At 46.7% G+C, this 23,456-nt stretch overlaps 3 protein-coding genes across 3 annotated transcripts in view; all 3 read left to right on the top strand.

The window, feature by feature from the left end:
• LOC119390356 (kazrin-like) overlaps nt 1-7,999 on the top strand; it is a 274,391-nt gene extending 266,392 nt beyond the window's left edge. Inside the window, 1 exon segment of the mRNA XM_037657962.2 lies at nt 6,146-7,999. Coding sequence (XP_037513890.1) covers nt 6,146-6,376 — 231 coding nt within the window. The 3' untranslated portion in view covers nt 6,377-7,999.
• The window catches only part of LOC119390358 (translocation protein SEC62), a gene marked incomplete at its 5' end in the record, with an annotated part of 434,026 nt that overhangs the window by 379,886 nt on the left and 30,684 nt on the right, over nt 1-23,456 (top strand).
• LOC119390355 (translocation protein SEC62) overlaps nt 17,587-23,456 on the top strand; it is a 35,117-nt gene continuing 29,247 nt past the window's right edge. The window contains exons 1-2 of the mRNA XM_037657961.2: nt 17,587-17,705; nt 21,752-21,872. Coding sequence (XP_037513889.1) covers nt 17,658-17,705; nt 21,752-21,872 — 169 coding nt within the window. The 5' untranslated portion in view covers nt 17,587-17,657. The remainder of the gene's footprint in view (nt 17,706-21,751; nt 21,873-23,456) is intronic.

Genomic DNA, 23,456 nt, shown 5'->3' with positions numbered 1-23,456 from the left:
TTCGAACGCGCGGCTTACTTTCAGTGTGATCGCGAGCGGCACGTGGCGCCCTCCCGCGGCGGCCGCGGTAACTATGCAGCTCACTATGCTCAATCAGCCAATGGCCGTGCAGGAGCGTAGGCAGAAGTTTTCTTCGGGGCGGGGCATCCCCTTGATCTCAAGGGGGGAGGGGGGCAGGCAGATGTGGTCGAGTGTCATTTTGTGATCTGTATGCCATGGCAAAAAAAATCGGGGGGGGGGGGGGGGGGGGAACGGGCCTGATGTGCCACCCCCTGGCTACGCCACTGTGGCCGTGTAATTTGGGTATATGGCGCGATCATTTGGGTTGGTGACATCATTTGTAGAAAGAAGAGGGAACGATTTCTAGCTTACTTTGAGAATTAATTTTACATTCCAGGCCGTACGCGTGCTGCTCTGTAATGTTTGGCTCATGTGTTCTCAGGAGCCTCGACTACCGATCGGCAACGTTTTCTGACCATGCTGAACAAGTGTTGCGGAGCCCCTTAAAACCACAATCACGCAAATTTGGCATACGCCACTTATCATTCTCACGGTAACTTAATGGGCTTATCATCTCGCGGCATCACTGCCAAGGGCAATGTATATTCCTGTATTCTTGTGCCAGGTCAACAGTATGTATAAGTATACAGACATGGTATGAACCATGTAGAAGCCACAGAAAAATGACAGCTCAGCGCATTATATTAGGGCGGAGTAGGTTATCCGGAAGAGCTGTTCATATCCGGCCTCTTCGTATCAACGAAACACTCCGCATAACGCAGCAAACTCCGTTACGGTAAGCCAATTGGGACAGGGAGTAAGTTCGGTATAGACGCAATTTCGCTTAAAGAGTTCTTAAAAATCTATAAAACTATTTTTCAACCTCCAGACGGCAAAGTCATATAAACGCCTACAGTGCGGAAATTTCAGCAGCAAATTGATTGAACCCTCCAGCGGGAATGTTCTGGGAGTAAAAAATATGTCATTGAAACCATACAGGTTTCCTGAAACTAATTTAGCTGTTTTTAACATTTACACCATGCTTTACAAGTGTACAAGTAAATCGCAAGTCTTCAAACAGGACTTTTGCCGTTTATTATAAATAAGGCTTATATTTTGAGTCATTCTGACGAGGTTCTACTGTACACATGTTTTTTTCTTTGCTAGCGTGTTGTTTATGCTGCTTACGCTTGGCTGCTTTGTAATGCCGCAGCTTCAACTTATGTTTTCATTTTTCTACTACGCTAACGCTCTTTGTTCGTGCTTTTTGCAGCTGAGCCTGTCCTAGAAGAAAAGCGCCCATTCTCCTCTTCTAAAAAAAAAAACAAACACTCTTGCCTTGGAATGCCATCTTAATCCCCACTCAACACTCTGTACCCGAACGGTAACGCCTTCTCATGCCTTCTCTTCGTATGTAATAACCTGTGTTCATTAACCTTACAGTACGTGTAATGCTTCAGCATGTAGACTGTCTAGTATGCATAACCCCATGTCGTTTCTGTTTTTCCTTCTGTTTTGAACATTTACACCTGTAAACAAACATTCGAAGATCAAGTTAACCTAGATGTCGGTGTTGAGAATACCAAGATACTTATCCATAGCTGCAGTGCAAAAAATTTAGTGCTTACCCTATGTGCGCCACCGTTTCCCTGCAAAGACTAAAATGAACATGTTGATCAATGATTAGCCCACGCACATTTTAGGCAGCGGAGACGACAAGAACACCGAAGGTTGACGAACAGTTAACCGAGCACACGTGCTTTGTACGCGATTACATAGCGGCTATATGGATACAATGACTATATCAGTTTCTGCCTCGAAATAACATAGTTTTCTCCATACTGTAATATGGCAAAGTACTGTTTTCTTTATCGCTATAGGCAACTAAACAAGAAAGATTGACTTCTGGTCACTAGAATGCTCATCACCTACTTCGAAATGGCAGGAAGTGTCATTTACTCAACTCATGCACCCGCTGTATATTTAAACGCATCCTTCTAACACTAATATGATTACTATTGCGCTTAGCTGCTACGTTCGTGATTTGCAGCATGGCTTAACACTCTCATCGGCTTCGTGTCGTTCGGCTTGCGTCATGCGCATAACTCGGCAAACCTGTATATTTGCATGCATTCCGCGCGAAAGTAACCGCTGACACTCCCACAATGCTCTCTATATAACGTCACTGAAGTCCTGGCCACATTTTTGTGAGAGAGTAACTGCTTGTTTGTTTCCTGTTTACTCCCTCTTTGGGGTTTTTGTTCAACACCGCGAGGAAAGGCGTAAGGCGTGACGTACCGTCAACGGACGCTCGACATGTTTGTCTGGCCGCTGACCTGGCATGCTCCTTCTGGTTTTGGGTGAAAAAAACACGATTTACACAGTAACCAAATCGTTTTATTTAGGCGAAAGCCTTAGATGCCTCATCAAACGCGAAAAGTGACCACGAGTGATACAAAGAAACATCATGGGATGTCGTCACCATATGACGTCATCATGGCGTAACAGGGCGCCAGGATTTGTGTCAAGATGACGTCACTGACGCCACATCACGTGACATCAAATGATGACGTCATCACACGACATCGTAGCTTGGTCAAAGGGTGGGTCGATCCCGGAGGCACTGCAAAACCACGGGAGGTACAGAAAGCTTCCATTTTCAAAAGTTAATTAGAGCGCAACCACACGACACATTCACACACCCACAACCCAGACATCAACCACGCACAGCGCTCACTTCCAACTGATTTATTGATCGCACGGGCTTGAATATATACATGTGGCACATGCGCGCATTAACATCAGATAAGGCCAGCACACACACAATCAAGACATACATTTCCTTCCTGCTCCTTCCATCTTATAGTCTAGAACTGATGAAGTGAAATTCACTGGGAAACAGAGATAGCGACGGGGTGCTTACACAGCGGTCCTTGTCTTTTTCTATGTAAAATGCCTCTAACACTTCACGTGCAGTTTTTCTTGTGCTTCTGCCCAGAATCTTTGTCTCAGAGAATCCTGCGTCACAGCCACACATTATAGCATGCGCAACCAGGTGCGCATACTTGTCATCTCGTTTTATTAATTTTTGGGCGTGTTCCCTTAACCGTTCATTAACACATCTTTCGGTTTGACCGATGTACACCTTGCCGCAGGATAGGGGTATCGAGTACACGACCCCCGTGGAACATTTTACAAAAGGCCTCTCATGTTTCTTCTCGGAGCCGCGCTTTTTGCTGTCGCAAGTACGTTGGCACAACTTCCCGATTTTCTCGGGCGCCGAAAAGACCATCGGTACACCGTGCCTACTCGCGACTTTCTTGAGATTGTGCGAGAGCTTATGGATGTATGGAACAACTTGTGGCCTGTCAAGAGGGGCGTAGCCTCTCTCTGCTTGGAATCGGCGCTGAGGAAGTCCTGTCCACACAGCATGCAACGTAGTTTTCATAATCAGGTGAGCCGATTAGAGGCTGCTGGCTTCCCTCGATCGGTCATCACGGCCGTTGCTGAGTCTCTGCTGCAGAATTTTAAACGTGGAACAAGGGAAGCGACGACTGCTACCCAGCCCTCAAGGATTAGGCCACAAGTTGTGCCATACATCCATAAGCTCTCGCACAATCTCAAGAAAGTCGCGGGTAGGCACGGTGTACCGATGGTCTTTTCGGCGCCCGAGAAAATCGGGAAGTTGTGCCAACGTATTTGCGACAGCAAAAAGCGCGGCTGCGAGAAGAAACATGAGAGGCCTTTTGTAAAATGTTCCACGGGGGTCGTGTACTCGATACCCCTATCCTGCGGCAAGGTGTACATCGGTCAAACCGAAAGATGTGTTAATGAACGGTTAAGGGAACACGCCCAAAATTAATAAACGAGATGACAAGTATGCGCACCTGGTTGCGCATGCTATAATGTGTGGCTGTGACGCAGGATTCTCTGAGACAAAGATTCTGGGCAGAAGCACAAGAAAAACTGCACGTGAAGTGTTAGAGGCATTTTACATAGAAAAAGACAAGGACCGCTGTGTAAGCACCCCGTCGCTATCTCTGTTTCCCAGTGAATTTCACTTCATCAGTTCTAGACTATAAGATGGAAGGAGCAGGAAGGAAATGTATGTCTTGATTGTGTGTGTGCTGGCCTTATCTGATGTTAATGCGCGTATGTGCCACATGTATATATTCAAGCCCGTGCGATCAATAAATCAGTTGGAAGTGAGCGCTGTGCGTGGTTGATGTCTGGGTTGTGGGTGTGTGAATGTGTCGTGTGGTTGCGCTCTAATTAACTTTTGAAAATGATCTTCCAACTAGCCCAACAACAAGTTCTTTTAGAAAGCTTCCAATGTCCGCGATCCCGGAGGCCATGCAAAACCACGTTGGGTGTGGAAAGCATCACTTTGATCGGCTAGGCGCGGTCGCCTTATCATGAGAGAGATCAGCAGACGGCTCATACCTTTGCGCGTGCTGTGAACTCATACCTTTGCGCGCGCTGTGTAGTTTGCGTTGAAGCGAAAGAAAGCACGAAGATCGCATATTTGCTCGCTGTAGCGGTCACGTTTCCTGACGCCAGCGTTTCGATGAATTACGCCAGATCGAATGCTAAAGTAGTTAGCTGCTAGCCTTAATTCGTATAAAATTCCAAAACGTTGCTATCGCATTCATTGTTTCGACCTTGCGGCGAAACTGTTATTTTGTTTGTGTAAGCATTACTGATGCCCTGTAATGGGGTGTTTCTTTTTTTGTTGTTGTTTTTCTTACTCTACTTTTGCAAGTATCAGAGTGAAAGTATCAGAGTACTGGAGCACGGTTATGAGAACTTCAAACGGAGTAATACAAGAAACAAACAAGTGGTATACTCCAACATGAAATAGTGGCTAGCAACTCTTTTTTTTTTTAGGCACGTCCAGGAATATCCTCTAACTAACCCACACGTATTAGTCTATTCTCTGATGACTGGTCTACGGAACCTAATAGGGCAAATATAAGTTACCCGATTTGTCGTAGAATTTGCAATAAAATACCCGTAGCATTCACGCTACAAACAAACAGAATACAGGCACAAGAATAAAGCTAACGCATGCCTATTTAGGCCACCTTACTGCAGGACTAACTCACTCGTTAGATGTACCTTAAGCGCGCTTAACTTGGGGTATGCCTTGCTTGGGGCGCCTAACTTGGGGTATACACAGAAAAGAGACACGTTTTGCAAGTATCCTTCTTAGTTACGGGCTCGCCGCCACGCATACGTCTGGAAGAGTTGGTTAGTTTCGTTTGTTAATTTTTTGGTTGTGTGTTCTTAATATTCATGACGGGTAGCCCGTATCGTGGTTTTGTTTTCCCGTCCTTCTTATTCTGAACCTGGAGTGTGCATAACGTACTTTTTTTATATAGGTGCATTTGTTTACGAGGCAGCCACGTGTCACACTTTGCATGCAAATCACAGTTAGTCTATAATCACTTTTGGATGAAGCGGTACTCTTTGCGTTCTCTCCTTTCTTTCCTTCTTTCTTTCCTTCTTTTTATACCTTAAAGGCCAACTGCAACAAAATTTTAGGCTGGATGAAACGCCTAGTTACAGATAGTCTGGGCGTACAGGAGGCTTCTATGTAAAATTCTGTTTTGCTCACGAGAGAAAGCGTCACGGAAAGCTCGCAAAGATGTCAATATTTCTTACCGAAACAAAAAAAACGATGTCTCCATTACCGCTCGCTGAAAGGGACACATTAAGGAATAGTGGCCTAGAACGCGCGGCTTCTCCGCATGACCTCGACATAAGGGCTTCCAGAAGCATCTCGAAGACGGCCTGCCTGGTAGTACACGTCATTGCGACGACAACCACCAGGCGCACATGTCGTCTGCTAAGGTGCTGTTTGAAGGCTGCTGACAGGAAAACTGTACTGTCACGACCCCTGCAGCTTTGTCAAGATTGCTTCAGCGGTATGCCCTACTCGGCCATAATAAATTTAGCCGACGTGAAACTTTGTTGCAGTTGACCATTAACCCTCTTCCCCTTGTGCATGGTAGCGAACCGGGCTTACAACTGGTTGACCTCCCTGCCTTTCGCGTTGCCCATCTTTCTCACTCTCTCTCTATATATATGCGTGCAAACGAAAACTTGTGTTCGAGAGACTAACAGTTGACCACCGTGAACGCAGGACTCCCTCGGCCGTGTGCTGGGCTTCAACTCACTCCCGAAACCCAGCACGAGTGGCCTGGGCTCGTACAACGTGACGACGACATCGGCGGTGCTGTCGAAGCCTCCTCCGGCGCCGCGAGTGTATCGACCCAGCACTCCCCAGCCGCAGACACGGCCGCCGCAACCGCAACAGCACCGGCGCGTGTTCTCGCAGGGTACCATCGAAACGCTCACCGTGACGCCGGTGTGAACAGCGCCAACCCCGTGTGCACCGTGCGTTACGAGAAACAGTCGTCAACGAGACGTGTACTTTCTCGCGTGCGCAGTCACGTCGCGAGTGCGTTCGGGACTGTAGCTAAGAAATAGTGTTTTAGGCAACGCCACCTAGAACTCCTAGTTCTAGGTGGTATTAGTTTAGGTGCTCCGTAGAACACAACCCTCCCATACGGACGACTGTCAGGAGACGCGTGGCTCGCCTCGTTCGCAAACGCCTGCGAAGGAACGTGCGGGAAAAGGACGCAGTCCATTCCAGCTACGTGATCGTCGGAAAGAATTTAAAGGGATCGAAGAATGTATTCACCAAGGCAAAGAGCGAGAGTGTTCGAAGCATCCACGAAGGTTGAGGCTTGTTCGAGAAGTGTTTTCCCCAGGAAGTATGCCGAACATTCGTACATTTTACCTTCTTCGCCATTTCGAAAACATTCGCTTTTTCTTCCGCACGTCGTCATGCCATGTGTGCGTCATGCCAAGTGGGAGGACGTACACGTTTAAAGATATGCACCTTTATAGAACAAGTCCGCTTCCTTGCATTATTTTTGCTTCTGTACGTTATTCCCTCGTTCAAGGGGTTCAGACGAAGTTTTCAAGCTAAAAAGGGGGTAAATTGTGAACGTAGAAAAGCACATCTGAATGGCTAATCAGGCCGACGCAGAATATTCACTGTCTCTTTGTAAAATGAAGCTTCTGATGTCCATGTCGCACCATTGCAAAGGTATATCGCATCTGTTACTTTAAAAACGACGTGACAAACGATTTCAAGAAACCTGAGTGAATTCTTCGCCACGCCTCAGAACCCACTTGTCCAATTACATTGACAGCAGTATTTGACCGTGAATTCGGTAATTTGAATTCGCTGTGAAAAACGCCCCTCCAAGTTCACAGTCCAGCTTAAAAGGTACATCCAAGTTAGCGGGTAACACTGCTAGGTGCTTTGAACTGCGAATGCTGGCAAAAAGCGTATTGGCCCACTGGAGAAGATAGCGCAGCTCAACCCGTGAAGTGCGCTGCCGTCGCCAGCGACGGCTGCGCGTTCGACGAGTTAAGGAGAAAAGTCAGTGCTGAAAAAGAGGGTAACATGCAATTGTCCATAGCTATCTTGATACAAGATGCGTCGCTTAACTTATGGTGCGTATGATTTGGTGATGTCGTAGCCTAAACCCTGACAAAATTTCATAAAACCGTTTCAGGGCCCCTTCAAACAATGTATTCTCAGCCTTTGACAACAACTCCTCCTTATTAGCACGAAACTGCAGAGAAGGCGATGTCTTCTTTGACACTTACCGAAATCTGTGCAGTGTGGAAGGCCAAGTGGCTGCGCTGTACTTTCAAGGTAAAAAGCTTGCGAAACATTCGTACTATCGTACTTTTTATTTCCTCCCCTTTTGTTTCTCACAAGCAAACTAAAAAGTCTCGTAGAGAAGTGATGGCGACCCCTTATGTGCATCGTGTAGGCAGTGTGAAGATTTTCCGTACTTGAAATTTTTTGAAAAGAAAGAAGGAACGAAACACACGTGTTTTGTCAGGGAAACGTGGAAGGGGAAGTTTTTCCTCCGCGAGGACACCGGGGGACCGTACCTGATACGTGCATGAACAGCTGGGGTGTGGCCCGTGGCTGCAGGCGGTGGCCGGCGGCGGGTGCGTGGTGCTGGGGTTGGCGCTACTGGAGCGGGGTGACCCTTCACTGCACTTGCGCAGGAGCGAGCCTCCCTGGTCTCTTCCCTCACGACCGCGGCGACCGCTCGTCTGGAGAGGGCAGACGTCGAAGAGGCCATGATCGTAACCACCCGCCTCTGCATAACGAGATAGCGTCGCCTTTCCCTTTGGTTGTGAAAAAAAAAAGACGAAGACGAAGAGTGTGAGAGGACACGACTAATTGGGACGTGTCCGGCGAAACGTGCTGCACTATTTCCAACGGAAAACTTCGTCGTCTAGGCCGAGCAAGCGTCAACCTTACCATGTGACTTTCTCATTTATTTGAAACTATGTACGTGCTACAAGGTTCGCATGTCTATTCTAGCATTCCTCAGCTGCAGGCTAAAAGAAAACTACAGGACATGGTTTCCCTCGGAATATTGTTGCAACCGTGTGGACATTGTGTGTATTTCTCCCTCTGTAGTGTGTGTGTGTACGTGTTTGTTGTGGTGACGGACTGCAATTCTTGCTCAAGATCGTCGGCGTCGCATGAAGCGGACCTGCAGCACAATGACTTCCGACGTTCGTCAAAGTTCAGCAGCAGTATATGCTCGGCTTGTGCTCTCTCGCTGTCTTCTGTGGGTGGCATGTCTTCGATGTCGATAGTGTGTGTCATATCGCTGTCGTTTAATCGCGCTCGTGAGAAAAATTGTGCGTGTAAAACATCGTTTTGTCTTGCTCACTCGGCTGTGAACATTCTCTAATACGCTTAAAAAAAAAAAAAAGGAGTGCTGCTAACTCCCGTTCACGGATTAGCTGGTTGTACGGTGTCTTCAACTTCATCTTTGACCGTTGTTATGTGCGCCCAAACTAACAAAAAAACTACTAACTAGCCACAGCATTCAACCTAACTGTACGGCAGGACACCTTCGGCGGTACTATATACCTGGAGATCAGAACACCCGCGTATCCGTATACGTGCAAATCCTTTCAGAATGCATGTTAGGTGGCGATTACTGCTTCCGTACAAAACAAACTACAAATGGTGCAAATGTTTCGCGGGGTTAACGACGACAGAAGAAATACATCCAGTTCTGCGTGCGGATCACAACACCGAGCCCGCCGTTCCCTCACTCCCATCCTCCTGAATGGAACACGTTAATTCCTCCGATCGTGAATATACAGTCGGCCACAAAATGGTATGGACCACATATTACCACATAGCTCTGGCATTGCAATCGCCAGAGATATGCTCTCGACAGCAGACAGCTCGCCGCTAGACGGTGCTGACGGCAACTTCGCTCTGCGCTTTTCGTGGTCCATATAATTTTGTGGCCGACTGCACGCTGTCCTTGAGGCTAAACTACGTGAAAGCACACAGTAGGGGTGTACGATGACTACCGAATGGAGTTAGCTATGCATGTCGAGCATTGACACCCGCGAAGGAGTCCCCTGTGCTCCCGAGTTTCCTGAGACTACGGTAGTTTCAGCTGAGATGAAATATCGGCAACTCGAGCGTTGCACTTATCCCTTCGTGCTGTCAGACTTGACCTGTTTACACCCATTGAGCATAAGCGAAGTAAGCATGTACTCCACTGGAGGAGTGCAAGAAAACGTGTAAGTTGGAGTTGAATATGGCGCTTTCCGGTGTAATAGGAGTTAGCAGCACTGCATCCTTTAGAGTTCTCGGCAAGTCGTAAGCGAAGCAGGCCATCTAGTGTTAGTTATCAGTTTTTTTTATTCCCCCCGAGAATGTGAGAAATGTCGAACGCTATTTTCATTTTCCTCCTTGATAATGGCGTCTCATATGTGCCTGATGCTGCAATTTTTGCTTTGTGGTGGTTTATTTTAGGCATCGTTTAAAAGAAGAAAAAAAACCCAAATAGATGAGGGCAAAGCGTTTCGTCACATTATTAAACTGAAGCATGAAGAACCTAAGATAACTTAATAAGTCGTGACATAGTTGGTTTACAGCACATTTTATATCTTTGAAATAAAACACTCCGAGCACCGACAAATTCCGGTGAACCATTCACCTTACGCTACAGAAATACGAATATAACGCTATTCTTTATCTTAAAAGTTCAGTATGTGTTGGCTGCATAACCACAATGATCGTGTCGTTATCATACTTATGAACTCCACTCGTTCTGAGACCGCACTTGATCAATCTGTCTTGTATATGTGGTGTCGTATCGAAATAATCCCTGAATCACAAAGCACCGCCGGCACCGTTGTTTGGCATGAAGTCTTATGCCGATTCTGAATTACTTGCCAAGTGACGCTAACAGCTTCTGGTGACTTAGAGTAACTAAGCGTTGCGGTATGTGTCGCTTATTTAGATATAAATTACGTGTTGTATAGATATTATACATATACAAATATATATTTATAAGAATAGAAATATTATTTAAAAACGCGTACAGGTTTGATATGCTTCGTTTTCGGCGATTTTTCTTTTTCTTTGTGAGCTTTCTTTGCCGCCTACTGAACTATCGCAGGCTGTTGCAGTCAACGCAGAGTTATAAAGAGACGTACTGTCCATAAATCGTTGACAACATTGGCACGAAAAGGAACGCCCAGCGTCTGCAGGTTGACGAAGAAAAGTTAGGTAAACAGCATTTATTACAGTTTTATTACACACTGCTGATTAAAAGTCCCGGCGCACTAAACGAGGTGCCATGTGAAGCCTGTAAGGTGCGTTTTCATAAAAAGTACGAATGATTGCATTGCAAGACAAAAAAAAAAAATAGAACTTGCGTGACGTAAAACGCAAGAATATCAAGAACCGGCAGTGCTCCACAGGCGCTGTTCGGGTGCGGTTATTTCTTCTGCCGAACTCTCGAACAGCGACGTCAGCATTTTCACATTACACCTTCCGAAGTTTGCCCTTGGCAGAAGAGTGCCGCTGTGGGTACAGACCGTGAGCTCTGGCTCCCGTAAGATGATGTTCTAATTCGTCAGTCATATAAATATATGGGCGAGATATATGTGCGCGTAGATCATAGCGGAGGCAACGATAGACCCAGCACGTGCACCGTGCCAAAAAACACATGCGAAGGCTTCCCGACGATACCTGCAACGCATGAACTACGAATACATTATTAGTTAGTTCGTGGTGTGCGTTACGATTGACGGGAAAGCTTTAGTGGCCTCGTAGTGCATATATGTGATAACTGGCTACGCACACGAACGCGCGGATGGTTCCGGTTGCGTATGGCAGTGGCCCGCTAGCACTCCTGTCTACTCAATGATGTCGCTTACAGCAGGTTGTTAGTGCCAGTTGTTAGTGTAAACTTTCGATTTATCTGAAACTCTAGTTAAATGCGTTGGAAGGCCGACAACATGTGTAAAGTGTATTTATAAACTTCGGCGCCCTCGTCTTGCGAGAGACATACTATCTGAAGTATTTGTGATTTTGCGAAAATAGTGCCCCTCACGTATGACGTTCGTGAGTGACAAATGTGCATTTAAATGTGCGAATTTTGACAAGTGAGAGTACGTGTTATGAAAGAAAAAGTTATAGAGCTAGCACTTGTTGTATGTTCCAGGAATTTAGCTATAGAACGCCTTTCATGTGTACGTTACAGCTGAAGTTTGCAAATGTGGCTATCCCTTGCAGCGTCTACGGTGGCTCTATATACCGTGTCTACTACGTGCGCCGCCGTAAATCTTGTGTTTCGTGTCGATGTGAACGCGGCGATGCTTAATCAGAATCTCATTTCTGCATTGACGGGAAGGTACAGTGGTTTGTGTTCGGGTCGCATAAATGTTGTTGTTAGAGCTGCGCTAACTGTTCTAACTTCTTTTTTCTTTTCTTCTGCGAGAAATTGCATTATGTCTGCAATTGTTCAGGGCACAGTGTGTCAACATGCTCCGTTCAATATTTTCTTCGGGCAGCTGCGAAATCAACACTGCCGAGGTATTTTATTTTATCGACTGCCCCAAGTTCTTAGACCAGCATGCAGACATAGCGACTGTCGAATCTCTTAGCTCGGGAAACGTCAAAGTCTTCAAACGGTGATGTTTTGCAAAACACCTGCCTGTGAGCCGTATGTACTATAGAGTACAATGTCGTAGCAATGTGTTTTCGTGTAAAACTGTGAACAGAAGATTGTTGTGGAAAATGACCGTATAGCTTCCCTCGTGAAACCGAAACTATGGACGTCGAAACTGGGTCAACGTGTCGAGGAGTTTCTTGAACGCTTTCTCTTTCTCTTTTCTTTTCCTTTTTTTTAGCGATGTAGTTATGTGCAGTGCGACAAGCGGTCGTGCTGCTTTTAGTCGACGTTCCCGTTGGACAACTAGCTGCAGCAGCTGGATAAATGCGGGGACCCTATTCAATGTTTTAGGTCTTCAGAAGAACCGCGAAAGCCGTGAGAGTAGTACATTTTTTGCTAAAACCTTGTTTGAACAGTGTGGAAACATAACTGTCTCGTCTGGCCTTCAAGTGGCGTTAACTGTAAGCGTGATTTGATTACTGGTTGTTCACGCCTATGCGTTACACGTGAGCCAGCTGCGATGCCTCCGACGGGGGATGTACAATCGGCTTTAAAAGTTTAGAGGCCAAGGGAGAGACAAGAAGAAGCAGAATATTTCCGCTGCTGAGGTAAGGAGCCGTGAATTCAGATTCCCAGTCTGTTCTAAAACGCACTATCAACATGTACTGGGCAACTCGACCGAATACAGTCACAAATTGTTGGAAAATTCAAGGTTTTCTTAGACCCATACAGTAGTCTCTAAATTTTGGCGCCGACTGTATATATATGATTGGCTGTGTCGCACTGAATCGGCTAGACTTTCGCGTAGGTTGCGCGAATAAACAGACAGTATTGACAGTCACTGTTTCCGGAAAAGATGAACACTTCCCTCGACAGCATGACTGGAGCACATTTATTAACTGAAAATTAATTACTCGACGCAACGGTAACGCGTCTACTTCCTTGGACGAGTCGGAATTTTCGGCCCCCCACAATTTGGATAGACGACGATGTCTTCCCCGCCTGTCGTGGAACGCAGGACTGTCATACGCGTTTCGTTTTCGGATGAAACTCTCGCTGTATGTGTGTGTGTGTGTCTATTGTTGACAATGTACACGAGTGCAGAAGATGTATCCTCTATACATTGTACGTAAACGTGCATATCAGCCCGACTACCGGAGCGCGCGTTCAGGTACCGTTGTAAACTGCTTGTTGGCTATTGTGGATCATATGTTGACTGTTGAAAGGATTGATATAGGCAGCGAGACACAATGCCCAGACGCCCGGTGCTATGCATACCAATTTAAAGGAAAAAAAAAAGAACCTGTATACAAGTTGTGTTTCGGGACATCTTTCGCGGAGTTGCGCGGAATAAATGTGTTGAACCGTCGATGCTGTCAGTCTGTTTTCTTGAATAGTACCTTGCTTATATCATTACCATCGAGACGGAATAAAAGTTCTGCAAACATGCAGGGATAATATGCCTCGCTGACAGGCTGACTGATATGCTTTGATATGTAGAGCAGTTTTGTAGCGTTAACTACACTTGCCTAACCGGAGCCGATTTCGCGTGGATCCTCATGAGCCGTGCTGCGCATGCGCGAGATCAGTGATGTCACACAGCTGGCTCACCGGAGCAGGAACCTCACGCGCTCTCCGCCACCGCCGCGCGCGGCACGCCGCTGCTGGTCTGTGCATTCGAGAGGAGTGACGTCGTAGCCATGGCAGACACACAGGCGCCGGCGCGCGCGCAGCTATTCGCCTTCGCTGTGCAGTCGCCGTCTGACACTGCGCTGTAGCCGCTTGATAGCGCCTCTGACTGGCGTTTGCAGGTGGGTAACGCCACGGAGAATAAGAGCGCAAATGCTGCTTAACGGCGCAGAAGAGCCCAGAAGCTTATCTGATCAGATCCCGAAGTAATTGCCTGGAAATTAGCGGTTCAGCATACGAAGAATGAACAGAAGAAGGCTAACAATCCTAGACAATCTGGAAAGCTAAGAATAATCAGCTGAACCTTTGCTAACGCTACGTATACCCTGGCATAGCCGAGCTAAGCCACTGCAAATTTTTTGACAAAATGTCCACGTAGGTCTACATCAAAACGTCGGCCAGCCTGTCTGTGGCACCTCACACCTCTGCTTATAAACAATTTCAAGGGGAAAGCCTCAGATGCCTAATTAAACGTGAAAAGTGACCGTCGGCGTCGACAGCAACACGAACGACGCAAAAAAAAAATCATCGCGTGAAGACGTCATGTGAAGTCACATAACGTCACATGATGTGCATGGTCATCACATGACATCGTCGCTTGGTCAAAAGTTGGCCGATCACGGAGGCACTGCAAAACCACATGAGGTGCAGAAAGCTTGCAATGCCTTCGATCACGGAGGCAGTGCAAAACCATGACTGATGCAGAAAGCTTGTGGGAATCGACTGAGAAGTAAAAGAAGATGGCTTTCGCCTTCGGCTCGCCTTCACGAGTAGAACGCGATAGCTTAATCGGGCCCCGTGTGCATAGGCGTGCGCACGGGGGGGGGGCGCCCCCTCTATTCACCTAAGAGGGGGGCGCAAAGTCAGTCCCACACATTGACATAATAGGAAAGGGCGGACGCTGCGACCTGGGGGGGGGGGGGGGGGAGGGCGCAATGTCAGCGCCATACATTGACATAAGGGGGGGGGGGGGGCTGCGACGAACCTTCCCCCCCCCCCTGAAGGGGGAAAGGAACGACAGTGCGCGTAACATTGGTCGTTTCAGAGTATCCTAGAATTGCTGCAAGTACAGTTGTTAAGTGCCCACTACGCCATAATTATTCCTTTTGCGAATCAGCAAAAGGCCCACTACGCGTCCGTAAGGCAACACGCGATCCTACACAGCTGCTCACTTTGTTTATGCTTTTGCTGCTGATGACGATTAAATACGTCTGAGTACTTTCTAATGGGTGGGCCTTTAAAACACCCACTCGTTGCTCAATTCACATGTTTTGACGCCTGGCGTGATTCTACGCTTCTGCCACGCAATACGTATACATGCGTTAATGAGACTTCTTCTACTACATGACATTCATATCGTGTTTTTTTCCTAAGCAGTTTCAAGAAATAGGGTGGTTCTGTTGTAGAACACCTGCATGTCACACCTGCCTGGTGTGAACACCTGCCTGGGTTCGATTCTAACTCGAACCCGAATATTTTTATTTATTTTATTCGCACCTTTCTCAGTTTTTCGGTCACGGACAAGATGATGATTTTTCGCTCACAACCAACGACGGCAGGATTTCTGTAAAACGAGCTCTTTAACGCTATCGCGTTAATATATAACTTTTCGACAGTGTTTCCATCCGTTGGCTACCATGTTTACATTATATTTCACATAGAGCTAGTATGTGCTGCTACAATTGCCGACCTCACGAAGTTCTTGTACACTGGCGACATCGCGCCTCTGTACATGCTAATTCTCTCAGTACGTGGTAACTTCGCTGCAGGGCGCAGGTTCGACTGCCGGCGCCACGGTGGCCGCATTTCGATGGGGGCGACATATAATAGTACCCGTGTGCTTAGATTTAGGTGCACATTAAAAAATATTCAGGTGGTCAGAGTTCAACTGGAGTTTGCAACTACGACGTGCCTCCTGAGCTCATGTTGGTTTTGGTCCGCGCAACTCCAGAACTTAAACGGAAATTTTAATTCGTGCCTATAGCAGAAGTTCAACATTGTCTTCCATAAACTTCTTCAACACGCCATTCGAAACAAAAATATCGAACGACGTGGTGTTACAGTGTTACGACGTGGTGTTACGACGTGGTGTTACACGTCGTGGTGGTACAGTGGTTACAGTGCTCTGTCCTGAAGTTCCCAGTTTCAAAAAGGTTTCAATTCCGGCCGCGGCGGTTCCATTTCGAGGGAGGTGAAATGCTAGAGGCCCATGTACATAAATTTATGCGCATGTTAAGAAACTCCTGGGTGGTCGAAATTTCCGAAGCCCTGCGGCATACCCCATAATCATATCATGGTGTTGGCACGTAAAACCCCCAAAATATTACGGTTAAACAATATATATCACATGATGGTTGTGCTGTTAACAGAGTAGAACAAAAGTTCGTGTGCTGCAAGAAATATAGAATGCACTATCACGTACGTAATGATGAATTAAGAGGGCACAAGTGGCGCGCTACCGAATTGGCCCCTGAAGTAAAGAAGGTTTCATGTCTCGGTGTTACTGTTCGCCGTTGATCCATTCGCTGATAACAAACGTCGTTGCCTCGCACTCCTATTGAAGCAATAAGAACGCATCAGTAAGCAGTGTGATAAAGTATCATTCTCCGAGTGCTATAAAAAGCTCAGTAAAAACAAGATGTTAGCTTATCCTAGAAAAGCCTCAGTGCCTCAGGAATACGTTTTGAATATGTAGGACTATTCTTGCTAAAGGAACTAAACCGGTCAGTTCGTGTGACTAGATTCTAGTGGAAATGGAAGACCGAGAATTATAGCGTTAGTATCGAGCATTCTGTTCGCGATTTGAATAGGATGTGTATTTTAGAGCGCAGCTCGTAGGTGCGCCCGTTTCTGCGTTGAGCGACGGCTCTTGTTGGCCCTCTCTGTATCTGCCTGTCTCATGCACCTTGTGCCTCGCGAAGCTCTTCTTTTAACGCGATAGCGTTAAAGAGCTCGTATCTCAGAAATTCCACCGTCGGCGTCGGGGCCGTTGGTTGTGAGCGAAAAATCATCATCTTGTCCGTGACCGAAAAATCGAAAAAGCTGCAAATAAAATAAATAATAAAATGTTGGGTCCGAGTGAGACTCGAACCCAGGCCGTCTGCGTGCCAAGCAGGGGCTCTACCACACAGCCACGCCTCTGCTTAGAGCTGCATTGAAAGTAACTTTCATGATTCCGAAAAATACGCGTCCTGTATACAGGTGTCACTACGAGATGTAATATCGCAGTAATATTGCGTGGTACAAGCGTACATTGCCATCGGGCGTCACACCATGTCAATAGCATAACGACTTCGTGGTTTAAAGAGAGCCACAAAAGGCACACCCATTACTGCGCGTATTCCCTTAAGACCACGTAGTGGGTGCATCGCAACTTCAAAAAAGTTTCTCGCGCATAATTGCTCCTGCTTTAAAGCATGCTACCCATTACATTGGGCACACACCTTAGTGCGCGCATTCTGTTAAACACTCGTAGTGTTTGGACTGCGCACTAGGAACAATATCGATATCGCGTTCAACTCTTAGAGGCGAAGCTTAAGCGTCCCCCAATTTTTGCCGAATGCCGAGGCCGGCTGGATTCCCTCGTGGTTATGAGCCAGTTTTCTTAGAACAACCTTCGACGAGTCAGGACAATCCAGCAGAGTTCGCGCTTCCGAAACAGAAGCTCATCGCTTCTTTCCACTGAGCCGGCTGCTTAGCGCATTGTTCTGGCCTCCGCGATTGGCTCCTGCAGCTTCCAAAGCGAATCGCCGAGGTCATGCGAAAGGGTCTTATTAAAGTCGTTTCGGTTTCGATGGCACGCATGCGCTCGCTGCGCCCACTCGTGGCTACGCCATAGCTACGCCATACGCTTTTTGACCAGCGCCTGGTTTTTGACGATAAGATCATACAACTTTTCGCCGCAAGGGGGACGCTGTTGTCCACGTCAAAATGGCGCAGGTAGAACGCAGGAAGAACCGCAAGAAGCGAGAAAAAGATGTAAGTAAAGTTTATTTTCGGGTGCATGACGTTGAAAACAATACAGCGGTACGAGAGCTTCACTTCCTTCCTGTTTTGGGTGCCCAGTGGCCTTATCCACCGCGACTGCCTCAGTGTTACAATTCGTGGCAATGTGTCAACTCTTCTGCGTGACAGCTTGACTGCCGAACATCAGACACAGCTAGACAAAAAAACAGTCACGGTACCGTGACTTCGAAGGGGCCTTACGTAGTAGGGTCGCGGACGGTCACATCGCCCTGACATATTCGCTTCAGAGCACACAGCCTGCGTTACCTTTTTTACCGCTGTGGCTTGCGCCGGTTTTAAGCGCACGGCGGCTACGTCGTCAGACTGGTAGAGTCAGCTACTTCGCTTTGTTTTATTTTTCCCGACGAACACGGCCTATCATCGTATTTCCTTCAACAATTCTGTCTCGTTATTTTTTTTAGACTTCCAGGGCATTTAGGCCGCGACAGGTCACTACGCCGACGTAGTGAACTGTGCCGTCTTCCCGGCTGTTTCGTGCCTTGAAAACACCGGCGTTTCTTTATTTTCATTCGGAAAAGTAAACTTGGAACTCTCGTAAGAGCAACGGATATTAGAATAAAACGTATGCCGACTACTGCTGCATCCGTGTGTAGCTTCGAGTGCTAGACAAGTTATGAAATCTGTTTATACGTTCCCAAGTGGCGGCATCGCATGTTACACGTCAGCTGTAATCGTGAGATGGCATCTCGTCACTTGATTAGCATTAGCTATTGGTTGACCTTGCCGGTCGCGCACGTTTTGAACGATATTTGAGTCGGTCTGCCTCGCATCAAATGGCAGTCATTTCCGACAGTTATATGCTGCCCGATGGCCACGCAATAAATTTAAAACTTTAATGTGGTACGAGCCTCTCGATTATTACGCGTCGAAATAACCTTTCCTTGACTGCAATTTTGGGTCTGTTGAGTGTGTGGTACAAACAGCACGAGGGGAAGAGGTTAACATACGGTCATTTGGGGTACTGCATTGTTTACTCAGTTGTTGACAAAATAAACAAAAATATTATTATTGAGTACAGAGACGAATACACAACACCTTGTGGCCCCCATTTATCGCGCTGTGTTATACGAGCCTCGCCCAGTTCACTACGTTACTTCTCTTTAAAACGCATTGTTTTTAATTTGGAAAATATGTTTCGCAGGACACCCGCTTGTGGCAACTGACCCCAGATTACATGCTGCCTGACAGGCGCTTAAGGAATAGCTATAACATTGTGTAGCATAACTTATTGTGTAGATCAACGCTTAGGACTTCTTTATTTGCTTGGCCTTGTGTTGCTCGTCCAGCATGTTTAGAACATAGTTTGCCGACAGTGCACCGAGTGTATCTGCACTAATTCGTTCATTGCCATCAACACTGATGGCCGCTGACTGGCAGTTGCCTAGTCTGTCTACAATTCGCTGCTGTTGACAGGTTCTGTACCTGTTCTTAATTTTCTGAATTGCTATATTACATCTTGTGACAAAATAAGACCTGTTTTAGTTAAAATTCCGTGTCACATTTTAAAGGGGTCATGAACCACTTTTCCAAGTAATGATCTAATGGCCTCAGTATCGGAGTGTACTGCCTCCCGAATCGATTGCCGCAAAAATTTCTCGAATCCGTCAAGAATCAGCGGAGTTACGGGGGTTTGGCGCACGCTCCCAGCGCTTTCTCTCTTTTCTCGTGCCGACGAGCGCACTGGAAGCTAGACAGGGAGGGATGGCATGGGGGAAAGAAGTTACGCCAGCGCGCGTCATGAAACGCGATCGCTCTCCCGCTGTGATTCGCTTGCGCGAGTGCGGCTACCGTGTACTGAGGAGTGCGGCGCCGGCAAGTGGCGGCGCATCTGATCCGAACGCCGCTCTCGATTTACGTCGGCTATCGGCCAATAAGCATGCTATGTCTCTTGCGACGTACAGCGGACAGACGCCCCGCCCACCGACGAGAGTGAGAACCAGCCTCTGTTTGAAAAGAGGGTGCCTGGGGAAACGGCAACTTCGCGCTCCGCTTGTGGCCATTACGCGGCGCGCACGACTGTAATATTTGGCAGAGCAGTTCATAGCCGTGTCAGCTTTCCGCAGGATGTGTTTTTTCAATCAGCCCAAGGGGTTCCTCATGACCCCTTTAACGTGTGGTGTAGCTGTTTAAAATTATCTCTGTAGCCTGTCTCAATTGTAACAGTTTTCTTCATCGCAGTCTCTTTAACACACAGTCATCAGTTTTAATAATGAATTGTTGAGAGATCTCGGGCCATTGTCTCAAATCATAAGGCCTGCTTTTTTTTGGTAATCTCAAATATACGTACACTATCTCTCATTTTTAATGACGTCATACAAATGCCATTTACATGGCATTCCAGGGGCCTTTAATGGCAAGAACTGGCAATGGCATGCTTGCGTGCAAGGCACAGTCTATTTCAAACATCATTGTCTGCTCAGTGCTGTTACAAAATAGAAAACTGCGTGAAGCACAACGCTTGCGCTTCTAAGATGCGTCATCCACAATGCGTTTGTAATCTTTTTTTTCGATTTACCACACCCACATATATTCTATCGAATTAAGATGACAAAGAACAATAATAAACGGAATATATCAGCATATACGAGGTATTGTCATTGAATGATGAGGTGTCGCAGAAAACAATGGCAGCCTGTCTACGCACCTGAAGTGAACAGCGTCGCAGACAGGGCTTGCACTGGAGAGTGCTTTGTGCGCATCAGCACACTTTGCTGGTCTCGCTGCTTCACACGTTTTGCAAGAAGCCGACAGCCCGTGTTGATGACATTTACGCGATATTATTAAAAATCCGCAGTCTCTACACACCTGGAAAACTGTTTTGCTTGACATTAGAAAATGCATGTATTTAGAGCTTCTTTACGATTTTCTAAGTGCATCAACAGTTTCTCAGTTTTTGATATCTATTTATGTCCACCTTAGGTCATGCCCGACTTTGCTATACAAAATTAATCGCCAAACGATTTCCAAAAGCCAGATTTTTTCTTCAGGGCCATTAGAATTCGGACTTCGCCCACAACCTGCTCCATAAGATCATTATATAAAATATGACAGCCAGAATTTCAACTTGTAAATGTTTGTTGAATACACTTGATTAGTATTTTCATCTGTCCATGGTGCATATAATTATAGCTGCAACTGTAGTATTGTGTCTGATGTAAAAAAAGAAAGACTGAATGCCTGCCCACCGCATCCCCAGGTAATAAAATTGGTGAACTGCTTAATTGTATGATGAAGATTTTGAGTATTGAAACAGTTCTTGGTATTTCTTTAAAATTCAAAGTTCGGCATTCTTTGGCTTCAGTTGTGGTTTTCAAGGTTTCAGTTAAGCAGGCCTGTAATCACACGAGTTAAGCATTGGAATAACACCCTGCTAGGAGGGGCTAACGAAAGATTTTCTAAGCCGAGTCCTTGCACGTTAGGTGCTTGTGAGCCTAATAAAGTCTCAACTTCATTGCAGTTAAACCACTGAGAAAGCTTGAGCGCTACATATGGCTAAAAAGGCACTTTGGGCTTACTTCAAGCGAGCAACCTCTCCCCTTCCCCCCTCTTATTTTAGCGTGGCAAAATGGAAACCTAATTATGGAAAAGGTTATCTTAGCTTGCGGTAGTTGATTTGGGATAGTATGAGCACTTTCTTTTTTGACAAAACACTGGTCTTTGCTGGAGTGATGCCTCTAAGCTGAAGCTGCACAGCCAGCCTCTAAACACAAGACACAAATAAATGTTAGTTTCCTGCCATATAAATTTTTGGGGGTATGACCCTGTGCTCCTGCTTGAGTCAATTTTGGCCTGTGAATGTGTGAAATAAATAGCGCACTTGAACATGCAACATTGTACCAGGCACTATGATACATGCTTGCACACTTACTTGTCCACTTTCTTCTGTCTTTTTTTTTTCTTTAGTGTAAGCGAATCTACAGTATGTCTATTGCTGAGGTTATAGATGTGTACAAGTATTTTTGTGCACAGAAAGACACTGTTGTGCGCCATGGTTGCAGGCTGACCTGGCAGTGGGCGAGAAGCCGACTAAGCTGGAGTACGATGTGGCTCGCTACCTCAGGGACAAACTGCCCGTCAAGAAGACCACCCTGCTGAGTCACAAAGTCGAGTACTTCAATGGTGAGCCTGTGGATGCCCACTGTAGCAATTCAGTGGTTACGGTAGCATGTGGCACATTATTACGATGGCATTCGTGTAAACACTCCAGGCACTGTCGTTTCGGTGGCACCATGGATGGGCTACCCCACTGGCACCACATGCATGGCTTGCCTACAAATAGCAAAGAGAGTCTCCATATAGATGGGCTATCCCACTGACGCCCCATGCATGGCTTGCCTACAAGAGTCTCCAAGGGTATTTGGCTGCAAAAGCTGGGGAGCAAAGTGGAGGCACCTTTAGTGCTGTGGTCAGTCATTTCTGTAGCACGGAGCAAAGGCATTGTTCTACCTTTCATTTGCTGGCATGAGTATTGTGTGCATGCTCCCTATAAGCACACTATTAATCCTCCTAAGCAGCTGCAGTTTTAATGTTTTAGTCTGAGAAGGGAACTTGAAGCTAGCTTTGATACTATCGTATCTCACCAGACATCAATAGACACCGATGGTTTCCCGATGGCCTTGCCTTGTGCATTACTTATACGTGATACTTGCAGCATAGCTCCTTCTTGTGTTAGAGCTGTTAGATACACTTAGTGCTCTTTTTGATATTATATTCCATATGAAGGGTCATATTAGGACATGTCAGCCATGTAAGCTTTATGGCGATGTGCACAAGTGGTAGTCATTCTTGTGGTAGCATTAAAGGCCGAACCAAATGCGTTTTTGTCAGCATTTTCTAGTGTCGCGTCTCTCGGCGTCATCGCATGGACACTGCCACAGAGGGCGGCCAACCACATGAAGCGCTGAGGCCAACGCCAGCCCGGCATTGCATGATGTGACCAAAAGGAATGAGCCTGGAACATCACAAAGCAGTGTGCAATTTCTGTCAATGTACTATCAAGAAATATTCCCGATTATGGCTTTTATATGTCTCATTAGCAGTATTGTAGTACGAAAAACGAGGCACAGTGCCGCCAAAACGTCCATTTTTCTTTTACTTATAGCGCCAGCTATTGAGCTTAAGAAGAACCACAGCCTTGTAATAAATCGCCTCCGAATTTGCAGTAGCACTCATTGTCGCACATCTTTGAGGCCATGTATGAGGCCAATACAGCCATTCCTGCTAAGCCTACCAGTGAACTTGAGTATGGCTCTCGGTAACAGTTAAAAAATATCATGAGCGCTTTGCCGTTGAAGCTCGTAGGGACAAAGCCAAGTCAAATCCAAGCATGACTTGAGAACTTGTGGCTCACACAGTGCACTGCGACGACTTAATGGATCCAAGGTGGGAGGCAGCCATTTCGGCACCAGCAACAACGCCATTACATAAGCGGAACTTGCTGCCAGCCACATACTGGTTCTCCGTCCATCAGACTGCTTCCGGCATTGATGCCGACGCTGCCGTCTGCCGATGTCTGGGACATCCTGAGGTGGCGTTTTGTCCGTCGTCACAGGTAGTGTCGATGCCGAGTTGCGCCAGGGAACGAAACGCTAGATGAACGCCGGCAAAAACATTGCATGTGGTTCGGCCTTAACCATTGTGGTGTCTCTGTGCTCGCTACGGGCTGTGGTGCACAACTACTGAGCAGGAGGTCATGGTATTGAT

Source organism: Rhipicephalus sanguineus, chromosome 4 (genome assembly GCF_013339695.2).
Source record: "Rhipicephalus sanguineus isolate Rsan-2018 chromosome 4, BIME_Rsan_1.4, whole genome shotgun sequence".
In the NCBI taxonomy this organism is placed as follows: Eukaryota; Metazoa; Arthropoda; class Arachnida; order Ixodida; family Ixodidae; genus Rhipicephalus; species Rhipicephalus sanguineus.
Note: the sequence above shows the minus strand (reverse complement) of the source record. Positions and strands in the feature narration are given on the sequence as shown.